At 40.6% G+C, this 19,638-nt stretch overlaps 1 protein-coding gene across 1 annotated transcript in view; it reads right to left on the reverse strand.

The window, feature by feature from the left end:
* The window catches only part of LOC124721982 (dedicator of cytokinesis protein 7), a 274,882-nt gene that overhangs the window by 153,926 nt on the left and 101,318 nt on the right, over positions 1 to 19,638 (reverse strand). The window contains exons 11-15 of the mRNA XM_047247149.1: positions 19,443 to 19,568; positions 15,903 to 16,041; positions 15,651 to 15,792; positions 8,695 to 8,883; positions 871 to 971 (exon numbers count right to left, since the gene is read on the reverse strand). Of these exons, the coding sequence (XP_047103105.1) occupies positions 871 to 971; positions 8,695 to 8,883; positions 15,651 to 15,792; positions 15,903 to 16,041; positions 19,443 to 19,568 (697 nt within the window). The remainder of the gene's footprint in view (positions 1 to 870; positions 972 to 8,694; positions 8,884 to 15,650; positions 15,793 to 15,902; positions 16,042 to 19,442; positions 19,569 to 19,638) is intronic.

Here is a 19,638-nt window from a genome sequence, read left to right on the forward strand (position 1 = left end):
GCAGAGTATAGATATAGATATAGATGTAGATGTATGTAGATGCCAGCACACCTCATACACAGCAAGATTTGACAGAGGGTGCTTAATTCAACAAAAGTTGATCATGCAACCAAGAGCTATGCACATACCAATCTTGGTATAAACACAGTGAACTGCATTAGCAATCTTCAGCTGTAAATGTCACTTGAAGATGGCTGCTTGGTTGTCAGCCACTCCACTGAGGTAAAATATCAATATCGTTTGGCTCCAATCCCAAAATCTCTTGGCACATCTAACTTATCTTTGAAGTTTCCCCGCAAGTTATGACAAGTGATCTTACTTTCTTTTCCACACAGTCTATGTCAATATGTAGCATCAACTCTCTGCACAGTATCTTGGTTTTTATTCCTATTCTTGTACTATTTGCTTCATATATTCCACAAACAGTCTTCAGTCTGGTATAACGATAACAATTTGACAGTCTGCTGCCTTGTCCACTCCATAACTCCTATCTCTTTCTTTCTGGAAAAACTTAATACAGCAAGTGAAAACATAACACAGCAGATGGCACAACACAGTACATAAATGTATACTACTGCCGTGCAGCGGTGACATGTGGTAGCTGCTGGCTTGAAACATCGTTTCTTTTGATCTGTACTGCCACTGCTATGGATAACTGTTCCCGTATTTTGAAACATGTTTTCAAACTGTAGCTGTAAACATGTTTTGAAAACATCTTTCAAGTTCAGTGTGTACACGGCTGCAGAAGTGATGTGTTTCCACCACACAGTCATACTTTCAACAAATATTTGCATTTTGAAGTATAGTTACTGAATACAAACAAAACAGATTAAGACAAACAATTAAATAACTCTCCTTTCTAGCAATTACCTTGATTTTAATTCACTCTCTAAATTTTCACCATATCGCACAGGAATATTTCTTTCTTCTATAGCACTACACAGATTCAAGAACCTGTCTAGGTATTTATCCTGTAACAAAACCAATACACTTCTTAAATAAAAACTGTTAATTTCATCAAATTCATTGTCATCTTACATTTTAAAGAAGGCAATATTCAGATATAATAATCAGTAATGTAGTCACTAACTGTAGAATGTCAGGCACTATCCTCCTAAAATAGTACTAATATCATTTCGGTGTTTTCACTAAAACATTCTCTGTGTGTATTATTATTCTATATTATACAAAAGAAACATTTTAGTTCTTATACACTTTCTTCTAACGAGTTCTGCACTACATTCAGAAATAAACATACTGATAATGTACTTAAAATGTTGCAGTAACTCAAGGAAATTGTTATAACCGCTCGTTGCACAGGTATGCATTTCTTCCTCCACAGAGAAATAATTTCTACTTCTTTCAAAAACAGAGCTATTCACATGCCAAATACTTAGTGCAGGTTTCTGACATATAGTTACATATTTTTGAGCAAATAATTACACAGTGGAAAAAAACATCAATGATTTAGGTGATGAATTTGTATAATGCAATGTAATAGCTTAATGAAGAGTGATTATCGTTTATTTTCATAAAATACAGGTAACTTTGTTACATAAATGAAAATTGACTAGCTGCACTTCATTAATAAATAATTTCTTATGTTTTGTTGGGAAAATAATGTAGGCAGTTGAACAAAAAGCACGATAGTATAGTAAAGAAACAAATTTTCAATACTTCAATGATTAATACTTTTGAAATTGAAGAAATTATGAATGAACGACAAAATAAAAGCTCTCTTGGTTGTTGGTTGGTTAGTTGGTGGGGTTAAGGGACTAAGCAGCGAAGTCGCCAATCTCTTGTTCACAGGTAGCCCATCTGGAATTATCAGCTAGAAATGTGATCGAACTGTGATAGTATGTAAGAGTGATAAAATCAAGAAACTAAAAGCAATATTCATGCCAGAGATATGAAACAATTGCAGGAAAGATAAATGTGGGTTGGGTTGATCTGCAGACCAGAAAGCAGACAAGCGTTCCCTAGGACTCAAATGTGGCTAGAGGCACTTACTCCACGCCCGATGCCTTCTGCAAGCCGATGTTGCAGTTACAGAGTAACAGAATAAGTAATTCCCTCTACCTGGGTGGAGAGGAGACCCATGACTGTAAAAGTGAAAGGGCTAAATACGTAACAAACACCAGTAGTGCCAACAACAGTAAAATAGGGTGAGGGAAGAAATCAAGTCATTAAGTGGGTAGATGGAACCTAATGTTCCCCAGGGCTTAGCGTGCTGTGGGAGGTGTCTCTCCCATAACTGTTCCACCATCAGTCCAATACAGTCATCAATGGGAATAGAATCTTCTCTCTCTGAGAAAGCATAAGGACTTGTTTAACTGTTCTTTCAACACTGACTAGTATCACAGATAACAAAACCTTAAGGTCTTGCCTTCAATGAAATGTTATATGTGGGGCAGTCCTAAAAAAATTGAAAGAGAGTGCAGTAGAAAAAAAGGGGCTTACCACATTTACGAGCAATTAAAAACACAGTAAAAAGAAGTATGACCAGGGCAACTGACAAAGGAGGCAAGGTTGAGGGCAACCCGGACCTAATGTGCAATGTGAGGCATCCCAACTATGTCGGCCCAGCCTTGAATGCTGTTTAAAACATCAGAGCTGAGAATAATATCACAAAAAACCAGTCTAACTGCCCAAATGTCATCCACCAACATTACAGGCAAAAATCAGGAGTACTATGCTTGGCGTGGAGTGTCAGGAGGAATGCGCACTCCCCCAGGATGAGAGAGACTGCCTGTTAAAGGCCCTCTACACTCAACATTTATTGTGCAATAATACTGTGTCAATATACTGTACAAAAGTGCAAGGCCAAGGATGGCACAATATTACTGCCCAGTATTTATGTCCGAGACATGTCAGTTCAAACTCTGTCTTCATAGCGAATACATTGGCACTTGAAGATGGGGAACTCTTAGGTATTGCGATTTAATTGCTTGCTTTGCAAAACGAAAGCAGAAATTATGTAGAATGGACGAAATAAGTCAGAAAAGCTTCCAGTAAACATTTCAATAGACTGGGGAATCACTCACTGCAGCACAGATTCGTAAACTACAACAACTAACTACAGATAAAACAAATGAAATGCATAATTTATTGTGTATATGTGCTGTTTTCTACGTACAGAATTTCTCTACTGCAACAACTGTTGCAAATTAAATGCAACAATTATTTACTAAGCACTGACTGAAGGCTTACATAATCTTAGTCCTTGATGTGACAATCTTGAGGGGGGGGGGGGGGGGTAATGTATGTTCAAACAAAATGTATGCTCAGTGCACTACAGACCTGATCTTATTTGCCCATTATGAAAACTGCTACAAATAAAATAAACTCGGTGAAAAAAACACTTCATGCTCCCAGCAACCAATGTTGGTCATGACTGGCATGGACTGTAAAAGTACATACCGTTCTATCCTTGGTTTTAGAGCCGTCAGAGTAAATGATGGTAGACCACTAATACTCATGAACAACTGAATGCTGAAAGGAAGAGATGCCGAAAGGTCATGGTGATGACTAACTTTAGGTCCTCGGAATAGATCACTGACATCCGTCTGAACCTATGTACAGATCCCTCCAGATGCTCTCTCGGGGCTGGTACTCTTCTAACAGACATAGTAACCTCAAAGAGTTGGAGAATGGTCATCAGTGTAATGCATTTCTTAGAGAGCCACACAGATCACAGAATAAGACATTAGTTGTTGCATTTCTGGAATATGACAGGATACCCAATGCAGTCGCACTGAATTATCACGAATCACGTTATGGATATCCTTTTCTATGCAACTAATTTAGAGGATCAGGTTATCTGCTGTGTGGTTGGAACTGAAGAGGAGTGGGTAGTCCTTGGACTCGCAGAGAATGGCTCCTTCAGTCACTGACTGGTGATGGGTAGGTGGTCTGTAGATTTCCAGGCAGAGGGTTTCCTAAAAGGAGCACTGTCACATGTAGATGCCAGAGGAGGATACTGCTGCTCTGGACAGGTGTAGGGAATTGAAGTCCCCGAAAAAGGTGCTGCAGGAACCACAACAGAGAAAGGCCTATCTCCCATAAGGGTTAATTTACTTGAGTGACTACCAGTGATTGACACTGAGGAAATGGAGGGAGTAATTAATCTAGGTACTGCAAATGATCTGGCCACAGTAGTGACAAAATTCAAATACCATTAGCACAGGATATAAACAATTGCACTTTTTCCTGGCTTCATTCTATGAGAGATGATCAGAGCTTAAGTTCCTGGAGGTTACATTCCTCAACTAAAGTAGAACACTTTGGAGAATGGTGAGGCGTTCATCTCCGCAACTGATACAGAATGGTGGTTGCTCACATGGCGGGTTTTCATGAAGCAGCCTACCACAGTCTATACAGACTAGGTTGTTCATAAAACAGGAAGATGTGTCCAAAGCATTGGCATTTCAAGCACCCTATCAGGGGTGGGAAATATAGCTGCACATTTTGTTGATGATGGTGGTGGTTGGTGGTGGTGGTAATAATAATAATAATAATAATAATAATAATAATAATAATAATAGGTGTTCAGAACATATGTTTTCTGATATAGCGAGTTGTGGGGAAAAGATTTTATGGAGAATGCACCAGCTAAGAATACTGGGAAACGAAGAAGATCTGGCTGGAAATGAGGATGTACATGGGTAATGAGTGCATACAGGGACAATGGTAGTCACCAGTCTTCTGAAGCTAGATATGTTATTCAGTTCTTCAATATAAGAATTGGACTCCTGCCACTTAAAAGGGCCTCGAGAAAGTGGCTGCACAATTGAGTGGGACAGAAAGGATTTTGCTCTGACAGGAATGGGTGTTTCTGCCATGTTGTGCAGACAAGAGTGCTGAGGTTGAGCAGAAATATGAGGGACAGTGTATACTGACAAGACATAGGAGAAGACACAGGCTATGGAAATCTCTGCACCTGTCTACACACAGCCAGGATAGCTGTGCATATGATGGTGAAATATGATCAAAGAGTCATACATCACAGATATATTGAATACAGGCATTCATAAGCAGTGCCAGGCACCATGAGCTTTCCTGAGAAAGACCCTGCAGGATAACATTGTTGTAATCAATGATTGGAAGTATAAGTGTTAATACAAGTTTCTTATTCAGATCAAGAGTGCAGAGCTTCTTATATTTTTGTAGGGCATGGAATGATGCTGAAGTCTTCTTGCAACCTGCAGTTACGTACTCAGTCCAATTTAGATATTAATCTATTATTACTCTTGGACTCTTTGCTGAGGGAGAGAACCTAATATATGTCCCATTTAGAGTTAAAGATAATTGGGATACCTGATTTTCAAGCTAATGGACTTTGAATTACCAGCCGGTATTGCTTTGGTTTTGGATGGTTGAGCTTTAACCTTATGTTCTGTACCCATTTTGATAGTGCACACAGGCCAGTACTGAGATTTTTGATGGCTATCTTCAGATTTATTGGTGTTGCACTTGGATAAAACTGCAGGTCATAGCATACATATGGTATTTGCAGTAGGACGAAACTGATGACACATCACTGACATATAATGAAAAGAGGATAGGAACTAATACCAAACCCTAGGGGACACCTGATACTACATGCCACCATTGTTACTTCTTGGTGTCAGATATGACACATTTCTGATGAGATGTGAGGTATATGCACAATCACTATTGCAAGTAACACACTTTAGATAGAAATTTTCATGGCTACAGTAATTTACTCCCATGTAGTAATCAAAGAGTCTCTATTTCATTTGCGGTTCAGATGTGGTTATAGGTAATGTGAAGCACCGGTTCAGTTCTTCAGCTGTGTCCCAGCTTGGGGGATCTCATTTGATGTAGATGATATTATTTAATTTAATACTCATGAGATTCCCTCAAATAATAAGTCAGGTCTTATACTAAATATTTAAAATATCCATAATGCAGAGTAATTTTACGGACTTCAAAGTGTGGCAAGCAATTGATGGAATAATATTTAACCAATAGAATGCACAAAGTTGAGTTAAAAGAAAGTGAGGTATATGGTTATGAGTGGATATGTAAGGCTCAATTGTCTGAGTGTTTGAGTGCACATATAGGAGAAAATTTAAAGTAGGATAAACACAGTACAGAGATTTTTGAACAAGGTTCAATAACTTTAGCACTTCATTCTGCAGCAAGTCTTGGAGGTGAACAATGTCTTATGCTATAAGATCCAGGCACAACCCAACATTCAGAAATAAAAATCTTCAGTCTAGTAAACTAAACAATATTAATAATGACACACTCATTTATCATCATTTTTTAAATGTATGTTTAAAGAGGCCAGTTTTTTTAATGCAGCTTCACAATACATCTTATATGATATAAAATTTTGTTATAAATGATTTGCCACTATCCAAAAGCAATAATAATAGTTACTATACAATAACGGATGGAAATTGACCTTCATTACTCTTCCCAATAGTTTACTTTGATAAGTCAAAGTTTTTGAATTTACTGCATAATGGTGTAAAATGTCTGACAAACAAAATAACTTCAAACACAAATTGAAAACATTTCTTCTTGACAGTTACCCACCCTCCATAGAATACTGATTAAATTTTTAGATTATATATGCACTGCCTGACAAAAAAAAAGTGAAGCACTCAAAAGGAATGGTCAGATGTCTATGTACATGTTAACATCATTGAAGGGTATGTAAATGATTAAGCACTGCAATTCTGTGTGACATGTAAAACAGCCATCAGAGTGCATTTGTGATGTTTATGTTTAGTGTTATTAGCAGTCAAGCTGTGTGAACAATGTCATACATGTGAGACAGTGTTATCAGCACCCAACATAGTTTCACGGGAAACTCATTGTGGGTCTCCATTTGACCAGCTGGTCAAACTGTGCAATATACAGAGTTGTGGGACATTCAGATGTAAAAGCGTCCCGTGTTGGACTGTATGGCAATGTGGAGACAGACATATTTGTCACCAAGGTTCCAGCTGACGGTGTCTGAGCACTAAGCGGAGGATCGCCATCTGAAAAAAAGTAATGGGCTCCATGCAGCACCCCGCATCATCCTGCAACATCAGTCGGAGACTAGCAGCAGCTAGACTATTGAATTAGTTCCATGTGCAGGCTGGTGTTAACTTGGAATGAGTTAATGTTTCGTAGAAGCACAGCAGTGTTATTCCTGGCATTAGTGTGTGGGAAGGCACTGGTTATGATTAGGTCAAAGATGATAGTGACTGGGTGAACTCAGATGGCACAATGGTATGTCATGGAGATCCTGTGTCCTCATGTGTTACCTCTAACATGACACTGCCATGGTGCCATTTTTCAACAGGACAATGATCGTCCACACACGGCAAGTGTGTCTAAGAATTATCTGTGGGATGTTGAGGTACTCCCATGACCAGCAAGAGTCTCAGATCTGTCCCCAAAATGTGTGAGGAACCAGCTCAAACGTCAACTCCATCTCAGTTCCTGTATCCAGGATAGCAAGGACCAGTTCAGTTACAGAAGATGAGGGCCAGAAGAGGATACAATGTCTGTGTGACATTCTCCACAGCTGGTGCATTCATCGAGGCCTAGGGCGTGCAACATCATAAGTGGGCTCATACTGCCAAGTTCTTTGTATATTTGACTCAAGTTTGTTATCACTGAAATAGCATCACGTACCCTCTCAACCCGTGAGGTTTCCTTCTATTTCCTCCTCCACCTCTGGGTGATTCACCTTTTTTTTTGACAGACAGAAAATTACACACACACACACACACACACACACACACACACACACACACACACACACACACACACACTACTGCAGTAGAATCATTCCACTGCATTTTTCTACAAAACACAGGTGATGTACACAACACCACCTAACTAACATATTTAACAGTATCTTTCGTAAACATTTAACTTGGTCATTCTTCGCTTTTCTTACATGAATCATCACGACTAAGAACATTATTTACACAATCTTTCAAAAATTTGCTCAGTAATCTATAACATATACCAAAAAACTGATCTGACTATTACAGTTTTGTAGGTTTATGGAAATTATTGGGAACCATTTGCGTATATGAACAGGACACAACCCAAAGTTAGTGAAATATAAGCAAAATAAATCTTGTAATAGTTTTTTAGTAAGATCAAAATGCCAAAAGAAATTTACATCAGTGAAGATTACAAAATTCTCTCTGCCTCACTTCCACCATAAATAAATATGTGAAGAGCCCTCTCTGCCAGGTCAGTCATTCCGCTTGAACACAGTACATGTAGATCAATAGGACCAGTGAATGAAGGGAAAAAAAAAATCGCTGAATTATGTAAGTATGTTAGGCTGTGTGCACTACCATTGGTGTGGAAAGCAGCGAAATAAATTCTGTGATATTTACTCACTAAATAAATTACTAGACCAAACTACAATGAGAAATATGCATGCAAGGGAACAAATGCTCTCAAACATTCATTGCCACATGATTATTTGCTCATTATGTATCTCATGTTCATCTCATTATTTGCTTACATGTACAACAAACTCCATGATCTCTTAACTATCAGACAAATACTATGAAGTATAGCTTTGGATGTACTCATTTACTTAATATGCAGCTACCTAAAAGTTAATTAATTTGTTTGTAATGAAAATTCACATCAAAGATAATGAAATCTATCATTAATATCAAATGCAGTATAACTGTGTGTTACCTGAGTATGAACTGAAGAAACAGCTTCTAAAACAACACTAAAGATGCCCTTATGGTTATCAACCCATTTAGTACCAGGTAGAAGCACGTCAGGTGGAATGTAGGAATATCTAGGTGGTGGATGTTCCACCATTACTGGAAGACAAAAATCCCCAACTTGGAGCCGGCCATCTGGGGACAATGGAAGCCACTAGAAGGGAACAAAACGGCAAAATAATTAGTGTTCTCCAAACAACACACCTAAAAGAAAATCACATCGCATTTAAAATATTTAATGTCGCATCTACATAGATTAGATACTGATGTATTTTGGCTCAAATATAAACTGAGATGAATAAATATACTCTCTGACCATAGAGTTCACACACTGAGCAGTATATAACATGCATAAATGGATTAAAGAAATTCCTGCTGTCCACATCTACTACTAGTGAAACTACTACCAAGGAAACAGGTATCCATCAATTCAATGCTGCCACTATAAATTGAATGTTCATCTTTAACCATTCCATTGTTAACAGGAGTTGTTTAGTTTGCATCTCCTACAATGGGGTGAACTGATATAAATGGCATAAATGAAAGTTATGAGACATTAGTATACGCCTGTGCCAGACTGCAGTGCTTTTGTTGAGTGGAGTGGACGAGGGGAGAAAAAAGGAGGGCAGTGGATGGGAGGGCTGAGTAAGGGTGGCTGATGACTGAGAAGAAGAGGCAGCAGGCGCAGTGGATAGGAATGTGGCACTAATAAGCTTTTTCTGGTCACAGGCATGAGAGTTGTGAACAGCACACTGTGGAACGGAGAGGATTAGGAGGGAGAGATTGGGCAGAGACAGAGACAGAGAGAGAGAGAGAGAGAGAGAGAGAGAGAGACTGTGGAGATGAGGGTGTGAGTGAAGGATGAGTGAAGTTACAATCATTTTGGAAGGATGAAGGTGGATGTCGGGCACAGGCTAGCTGAGATAAAGGCCAGGAAGATTACAGGTTTGAAGGATGTTATGCAAGGACAACTCTCATCTGTGTAACCTACACAAGCTGGTGCTGAGTGAAGGATCTAGTGGCATGGGCTGTGGAGCATCCATCGAAGTCGAGCATGTTGCGCTCGGCCTGCCACTGTACGCTCAACTCTGCTCTTGACCACAGTTTGTCAGTGGCCATTCATTTGGGTGAACAGATGGTTGGTGATTACGCCCATGTAGAACACTGTGCAGAAATTACAGTGGAACTGGGATAAGGTATGATGGTTTCACAGGTGGTTCTCCCTCTGATATGATATGCCTGTGACAGGAATGGAGTAGGATACACTGGCCAAGTCTTGCACCTGGGTCTTCCGTAGGGATATGGCCATTGTGGCATAAGGTGTAGACTGGGTAGGCAGTGGAATACCACTTTGGGAGGAATGGGCATGATTATTGGTAGAATGTCCATTTCCAGGCACAACAAAAAGTAGTGGAATCCCTGGTCGAGCATATGATTAACTTGGTCCAGTTTGAGATGATAATGGATGATGAGGAACAGGGGGGTGGGGGCGGAGAGGGGGGGAGGGGGCAGAACACTCTTTGTAACTGATTCCTGGGGATGGTCAGAGGATTAGGGGGCACATGTGGATCTGGCACAGGAAATCTATTTACTAACTGAGTTTGGGAGTAATGCTTGTCTGTGAACGGCTTACTTAGTGCAACCTTCTGAGTACTGGGCAAGGTGGTGTTTGTCACTGCAGATTTGCCATCAATGACAAGACTGTCTATATAGAAGAAACTTTTTAGTGTGAGAGGGATGGCAGCTATCAAAAATGCAGGTACTGTTGATGGACATAGGTATGGATGAATGCACCTGAGAGATGGAGATCAATATCCATGAAGGTGGCACACTGGACTGCGGATGACCAGCTGAGATGGATGGGTGAGAACATATTGAGGCTGTGGAGAAATGAGGTCACAATCATAAAGATATCATCAATAAATCTGAACCAGATATGGGCTTTGGGATTTTGCGTGGCTGGAAGGAGGAGGGGTTCCCTAATGGCTGACAAACAGGTGGGCATAGAAGTGTGCCATACAGGTTCCCATGTGGATTTGTTTGTCTTTCTTCCACTGAAATAGGAAGAATTATGTGTATGGATGTGATTAGAGGTATAAGGAATGAGGTGCTGGAACTGAAGTTCGGATGACATTGGGAGAGATAATGCTCAATAGTGGCAAGACCACAGGCATGGGGGTGGTTGGTGTGAACACAGGTGGCACCAGTAGTGATGAGTAAGGGGTAAGGGGTGTGGATGGTTGATAATTGATGAAGGAAGTGGTTCACGTCTTTGATAAGGGAAGACAGTCTGCAAGCAATTGGCTGGAGGTGCTGGTTACAAGTTTTGTTAAACCTAGTGCAAGTCTGGGCAATGTGGTAGAGGATGTTGGCTCACTTTGCAAAGACTTTACAAAGGAAGACACTGTGGTAATAGTGGTTGGGGTGGGCAACAGCACAGACTTGGATCCTAATTATTCAATTGCAGGTGAACTGTTAAAGATTGTTTCAGCAATGAGACATACTGGTGTTGGCTTGTATCAGTTCTGAGGTGCCATGACCAGCCTCATTTAAACTCTTCTGTTAGGAAAATTAATTTAGAGGTGGAATGGCTTCTTGGATCATGGGGTCTCATATCGCTGTGGTTCCTACTGACCCTATCAACAAAACAGAACTATATGAGATATAGTGAAGACAGAGACAGGCGGGGCCAAAAAGGAAGAGGGACAGATAGCTCTAAAAATAAATGAGACATTGCTAACAAGTGCATGTAGTGTTGCAAACCTCTTAAACAAGTACTTCATTTCTGTTAGTGACAGCTTGGGGTTATGAGTAAACATTGCAATGGTGTATCTGAGACCAGTTTTCACAAATAACTTCAATGAAATGTAAATGACATGTCTCCCAAAGAAGTAGCATCCATCTTAAAATCCTTAAAATCTAAGTATTCTAGTGGTTATGATAATATATCAACTAAGTTAATCAAAGAGTGCTCATACGAGTTGAGTTCTATCTTAAGTTATTTGTGTAATCAATCTCTTATCAGCAGAACACTTTCAGACTGGCTACAATAGGCTGAAGTTAAGCCTCTTTAGAAGGAGGGGGATAAAGAGATACCACCAAACTATCAACCAGTTTCACTTTCGCTGGCTTTTTCACAAATATTTGAAAAGGTTGTGTTCAAGCCTCTCCGTAAGCATCTGACTGCATATAATATATCGTCCAAGTCACAGTTTGGGTTTCTTAAGGGTTCTGATATGGAGAAAGCTATTCACATATACAGCGAAAATGTACTTAATTCATTAGATAACAAATTAGAGGCTACTGACATTTTCTGCAACATGTAAAAAGCCTTTGACTGTGTGAATCACAGCATTCTCTTAAGTAAATTATAATATTATGATGTCACCTGCAGTGCTACAAAATGGTTTGAGACTTATCTAACTAACAGGAAACAAAGGGTGTCATTGAGAAATACCTGTGCAGTAAGCAGTAAGTCTTCATTTGATTGGGAATTAATTACATGCGGTGTTCCTCATGGTTCCATCTTGGGTCTGTTGCTTTTTCTTGTGTGCATTAATGACCTCTTGTCTGTTACATTGCCAGATGCTAAGTTTGTTTTGTTTGCAGATTATACAAACATTGCAATAAGTAGCAAGTCAAATACAGATTTAGAAATGGCTGCTAGTCAAATTTTCACTGACACTAATAAATGGTTGAATGCTAATTCACTGTCATTAAACTTTGAAAAGACCCAGTGTATGCAGCTCAGAACCTAAGAGGTTTCCTTCCATAATGTGTATAACATATGAAGACATGAAGATGAAAATGGTTGACAGGTTAAATTTCTGGCATTACAACTTGATACTAAATTCAATTGGGAAGGGAATACCACAGAGCTTGTTAAAGTGTGTAATAAGATTCATTTGTGTTGTAAATTCAAGAACATAAGTCGAAACCTGTTCAAGGAACTTTGTATTCTAACCACTGCTTCTCAGCATAATTATACATTAATGAAATTTGTTATAAGTGATATATATTTCCAAGCAATAGCTGAATACATAGTATCAATACCAGGAATAAGAGAAATCTACATAAAGACCTAAAATCACTTAGCTTGGTCCAGGAACACACATTTTTAATAAACTGCCAGAAACCATTAAAAAAAACTTGGTTTCAGATAAAGTACAGTTTAATCAGGGTTTGAAAGACTTTTTGATAGGCAACTCCTTCTACTCTATAGATGAATATCTTAACAGGGAACATTAGACCAGCTTCTGTAAAAATGTCTGTTAGATTTCAGCTGTGACAGCACTTGGTCACAACAGACAAGAGTAGGTATTTTGTGTGTGATGAATTTATTAAAACTGCATAATTATTTTTTTGTTTTGACAGAGTATTAATTCTGTGAATATTAGCAGTTCCAGTTTACTGTAATGTATTCACCTATTTTGACAGTCTCCTGACAAATGATCAGGTTAGTATCATATTCAGATGGTTTATGTTTTTTTGTTATACTTTCTGACCTGCTCCACACCCATGAGAATCATCTCATTTTTGGGTCTATGGAACGAAAACTGAATCTAATCTAATGTATATAGGGAGAGAGAGTGCTCAATAGCAATGAGGTCATGGGCATGGGCGTGGGCGTGGCTGGTATAAAGGCAGGTGGTATCAACAGCAATGAGTAAGGGGTGTGGATGGCTGAGAACCACAGAAGGAAGTGAGTCATGTCTTTGAGATGAGAAGGTAGTCTGCACGCCACTGGTTGGAGGTGCTGCTCAAAAAGAGCCTAGATTCTTTCCACAGGAACACAGTAAACAGCTTCAATGTGGCATCCAGGATTGTTTGGTTCATGGGTTTTGGTAAGCATGTAGAAGGTGTGTGTGTGTGGAGGGGGGGGGGGGGAGATAGATGGTGTGAGGAGGGAGGTTAATTCAGTGGAGAGGTTCTGGGATGGGACTAATGATGTGAGAATAGGTTGAAGGTTACAATGGACTTTTGCAATGTGACAGTGATCTCATCCCAGAAGTCCAACATAACCTTCCATCCTGTGTGCATGCTGTCTCTGCCAACAGCCATCAATCATCCGTTCTCAAATCACCTTCCCACTGTCCTCCACCTTCCTCCATTCATCAACACAACCCCCTGGCCCCAGTCAAGTCACAATGCTGATACAATGTAGTCATCCTGGACAATGTAGTCTTAAAGGTGCATGTGTGTGTATTTGCACTGCAGATGGATTCACCAAGATGCTAGTGATTTCTCAGCCTACTTTATGTGCCTTTGGTGACTCAGAAACTAAACTTTTGTGACATTTGTCAGCTTTACCCCTTAAATATTAGTATGACACAGGGAAGTCCCAGGTGGAATGCAATTAATGGAAGGAGTAAATGTAATATCTCTGTATAGGTCAGGTGATGAGCAGATGACAGGCACATAAACAAGATTGAAAATGTTGCTGAGCTTTCTGACACTGTCTTCCTTCAGAGCTTTACACACACACACACACACACACACACACACACACACAGCATTGTCCCATTGTTGCAGCCCAACTAGGACAAGGAGGTTGATTGGGTGGGGTGGATGAGAGGAGAAGGGAGGCACGAGGAAAATGGGGCAGAGGAAAGGGAGGCTGATGGCTTAAATGGGGATGCAGTAAGGGAACAGGCTAGGAGTGTGCAACCGGTGAACCTGTCCTGGCTCAGGCCCAGGAAATTTCATGTGTCACACACTGAAGTGGTGGGGGATAGATCAGAGGGAGAAGGAGACTGTGGAGATAAAAGTGTGAATGTAAATTACTAGAGTGAAATGGGCCACTCGAGGACAGGGATAGAGGTGGATGTGGGATGGAAGCCAGCAGAGATTAAAGCCACGAGGGCTGCATAATGGAAAGGTGTGTTTCAAGAATCACATTCATCTATGTAGTTCAGAGAAACTGATATTGGGGAAAGGGGAGGGGACGGGGAGGGGGGAGGGAGAGGGGGAAGTGCCTAGATCCATGAGTTATGAAGCAGTCACAGTCATTGAAGTCCCACATGTTGTGCTCAGCAGCATGTTCTGTCACTAGGTGATCAACTGCGCTCCTGGCCACAATTCGGTGGTGGCAATTCATTTGGATTGACAGTTGGTTGTTAGCCATTCCTGTGGCTGACAACTACTTAACAACTCAATTAAGAACTGAAAGTTTAACTTTTTTCTGATTCCAGCATCAAGTGATGTTAGGTAATGCATTTAACAAATGTATAAGGATACTAGGAACAACACGATATTTGATACCTGACTATGAGATCGCTCTTGAAAACATAAAATAGAACAACACAGTTTGCAAAAAATAAACAAACAAATAAATGTTTAAATAACTAATCATGTACAACATGATTATTTGCAGTTCAAACTTACAATACAACAGGTCTCAGAGGCTTATACACTAACTAATTAAGTGTGTGTGTGTGTGTGTGTGTGTGTGTGTGTGTGTGTGTTTTTTTAACAGGCAAAATGGCTCTGAGCAACAGGCAAAATGGCTCTGAGCACTATAGGACTTAACTTCCGAGGTCAGCAGTCCCCTAGAACTTAGAACTACTTAAACCTAACAAACCTACGGACATCACACACATCCATGCCCGAGGCAGGATTCGAACCTGCAACCGTAGCGGTCGCGCGGTTCCAGACTGTGGCGCCTAGAAACACTCGGCCACCCCAGCAGGCTTTTACAAATTCATATGTAAGATTTTAAAAGGCACTGTAATCTTGATTCTTCCTTAGTTACAATCAGTAACTTAACAGTTACTGAATGTGCATAAATTACACAGATTGCTTTAGGTGTGACTAAAAACTGTATTTTTGCAAAATTAATTCACAACACACACTACAATCTTGCTGACTGCAGCTTTTATGTCTAATAAATTACACAAATTTCATAAAAAAAAATAAACTTACTGTGTAGCCTATGGGAGTTTCAACAACCGGTTGTTCAATTTTTCGTTGACAGCTGATATGGTAAAATGTAAAAAGTAAATGATGCTGTGATCCAAGATTGGCTGGAAGTTTCATTTTTATTTCATCATAAAAGTCAGGACACCTGAGAAATTCAAACAACACATTATACATTTCCTCATTACAGGGTGGCTAGACAATGGCATATTGATGAAATGAGAAAATATAAGAGAATTCCCAAAAGCTCCAACATACTTGTTATGATAACTGACGACCGTATATGCAGCTGACATGAATTCAGGGCATGATGATTTACCAAATATTACAGGTAATGCATGTCGTTCTTCCTCTCCACACATTAACTGAACTTTGACAGCAATATTTCTTGCTGATCCTATCAAAAACAGAGCACACATTAGATTACACAACTAGAAAATTATAGGTTAACAGACCCTCCACAAATTCCTCCTACTATAAAGTCCTTAGATGCCTCTGATTTATGCTTCTTATCCTGTTCTTTTTCATATTAAAATGTGATTCTTCTGGTAATAGCAGCTCTGTGTTTCATAAATCCTTCAGTTATTATGCATATTAATTATTTATGAGTACACAGTAGAGAAGAAAAAAATTCTGAATATTTGCAGACAATAAAATACAGGGGTTTCCAGAAATCTGTAACATATCGTAGGGTGTTTCCTAGAATCAGAACAACACAAAATGTTCCTATGAATATGCGACACACACACACACACACACACACACACACACACACACACACAGAGAGAGAGAGAGAGAGAGAGAGAGAGAGAGAGAGAGAGAGAGAGAGTTGTTACCGAGTTAAATACAACAGTGTCACAGGTCATGCACATGCAGAGGCCACATCCCAGAAGATGCTCTAAGTGCTGAGCATGAGCAGCAGTGCCTGGATGATACCTGAATCTGGTCAAATACATGCCTAGGCATTAAGCAAGTCAAAAAGATGCTTTCATGATCCGTTACCCTACTTCCAGACTGATGTTCTTGCTGATGAGTAAGTTCTTTCTCAAATTAAGTGAATTTTGGCCTGTGGTATCTCCTCACAATTTCTGTCTGTCTTCTACCATCCTTCATGATCCTACTTCCCAAATACATAAATTCTTCTATTACTTTTAGAGCCTCTCTTCCAAATTTTATTCATGAAAGCTGATACTCTTCTTCAGTACCGCATACCATCACTTTACTCTTTTGCTCATTCATTCTCATACCATACTGATTACAGAAAATCCTTTCCACTGTGATGAGGACCTTCTCCAGATCATCTTGTGCCTCCAGGACCACAGCATACCGTTGCTGTAACATAGCATGTCTATATTCTGCATGTCAATTTTGATTCCCACCTCAGTAGTTTAACAAATTTGGTCAAAAGGCACATGGAGGTTAGTGCTGAATATAAAAGGAAAGAGAACATATCCGTATCTCATACCTTTCCTAATTTTTGCTTCATGTTGAAAATTTCTAATCATGGCCATTCTTTCTTATAGAAGCCTAGTATCACCTCCATGTCTTTGCATTTTAGACTTGCTTTCTTCAGCACTCTGGACATCTCTTGCCAGATAACATTATCCCCACACATTACTGGATCATACCTTCTGTGTACTGCATGTCATTAATGTTAATGGCTACAGGTGCCATTTATATATTGTGTATCAAGATGTATTAGTTTTGTACTCGATGTTGGGTGGTACAGCTGTCTTTCCAAAAACAAATGCATCACCACAGTATATTTCAGTAGGGCTACATGTTACAATACTTCATGCAACACGTTTATCTCAGTATCAAAGTATTGCAGGACTCAAGTTCATAGAAACAGATTTCAGTTATGTCCACTCCTACTGCTTGCTTTCTCATTTTGTGTTTGACAATCTGTAACTGCTACCATACCAATCTATATACACTCCTGGAAATGGAAAAAAGAACACATTGACACCGGTGTGTCAGACCCACCATACTTGCTCCGGACACTGCGAGAGGGCTGTACAAGCAATGATCACACGCATGGCACAGCGGACACACCAGGAACCGCGGTGTTGGCCGTCGAATGGCGCTAGCTGCGCAGCATTTGTGCACCGCCGCCGTCAGTGTCAGCCAGTTTGCCGTGGCATACGGAGCTCCATCGCAGTCTTTAACACTGGTAGCATGCCGCGACAGCGTGGACGTGAACCGTATGTGCAGTTGACGGACTTTGAGCGAGGGCGTATAGTGGGCATGCGGGAGGCCGGGTGGACGTACCGCCGAATTGCTCAACACGTGGGGCGTGAGGTCTCCACAGTACATCGATGTTGCCGCCAGTGGTCGGCGGAAGGTGCACGTGCCCGTCGACCTGGGACCGGACCGCAGCGACGCACGGATGCACGCCAAGACCGTAGAATCCTACGCAGTGCCGTAGGGGACCGCACTGCCACTTCACAGCAAATTAGGGACACTGTTGCTCCTGGGGTATCGGCGAGGACCATTCGCAACCATCTCCATGAAGCTGGGCTATGGTCCCACACACCGTTAGGCCGTCTTCCGCTCACGCCCCAACATCGTGCAGCCCGCCTCCAGTGGTGTCGCGACAGGCGTGAATGGAGGGACGAATGGAGACGTGTCGTCTTCAGCGATGAGAGTCGCTTCTGCCTTGGTGCCAATGATGGTCGTATGCGTGTTTGGCGCCGTGCAGGTGAGCGCCACAATCAGGACTGCATACGACTGAGGCACACATGGCCAACACCCGGCATCATGGTGTGGGGAGTGATCTCCTACACTTGCCGTACACCACTGGTGATCATCGAGGGGACACTGAATAGTGCACGGTACATCCAAACCGTCATCAAACCCATCGTTCTACCATTCCTAGACCGGCAAGGGAACTTGCTGTTCCAACAGGACAATGCACGTCCGCATGTATCCCGTGCCACCCAACGTGCTCTAGAAGGTGTAAGTCAACTACCCTGGCCAGCAAGATCTCCGGATCTGTCCCCCATTGAGCATGTTTGGGACTGGATGAAGCGTCGTCTCACGCGGTCTGCACGTCCAGCACGAACGCTGGTCCAACTGAGGCGCCAGGTGGAAATGGCATGGCAAGCCGTTCCACAGGACTACATCCAGCATCTCTACGATCGTCTCCATGGGAGAATAGCAGCCTGCATTGCTGCGAAAGGTGGATATACACTGTACTAGTGCCGACATTGTGCATGCTCTGTTGCCTGTGTCTATGTGCCTGTGGTTCTGTCAGTGTGATCATGTGATGTATCTGACCCCAGGAATGTGTCAATAAAGTTTCCCCTTCCTGGGACAATGAATTCACGGTGTTCTTATTTCAATTTCCAGGAGTGTAGATCACAATATTCTTCATTTATTCACATCAAAATAGACTGTTTTGTACATACTGGTGAACTTGAAATGGCACTTAGTTTGTATACCACCTGGACCAAATTTACATTGAAAATCAATTTAAAGCTGAGACTTTCCCAGCATATGAATGTAACTAAAGAGCCACATGCTTGAAAAGTGCAATGCTGCCAAAAATGTGTGGTGAATACAGAAACAAAGATTCAAAAATCTTTTGCTGCAGCAAAAGCCAATAGGACAACTTAATGTATAGAAGTCACCTCATCAGATAGGAGGAAAATTTCCCCTCAAGATGGAATATGCCCACAGACCAAGATAGTATAGATGAATAATAATAATAATAATAATAATAATATGATGATGATGACTTTGAAATATTTTTCTTACTGATATTATTCAGCACAGTTATTTAAACAATAATCTTACCTGCTCTGCTTGCAAAATTCAAGTCTTTAGGATATACGTACAGAAGATTTCTGTATGTATAATGAGGAACAAATACTTCTCTAGTAGGAAATTCCAATATTTCTTTTGTTGGCCGACTCATTTCATCTGAAACAGCACAGAAAACAGAAGTTACTAAATACAGAAAATGAACAACACACGTGAGTGATGCAAACTA

This window comes from Schistocerca piceifrons, chromosome X, assembly GCF_021461385.2.
Source record: "Schistocerca piceifrons isolate TAMUIC-IGC-003096 chromosome X, iqSchPice1.1, whole genome shotgun sequence".
NCBI lineage: Eukaryota > Metazoa > Arthropoda > Insecta > Orthoptera > Acrididae > Schistocerca > Schistocerca piceifrons.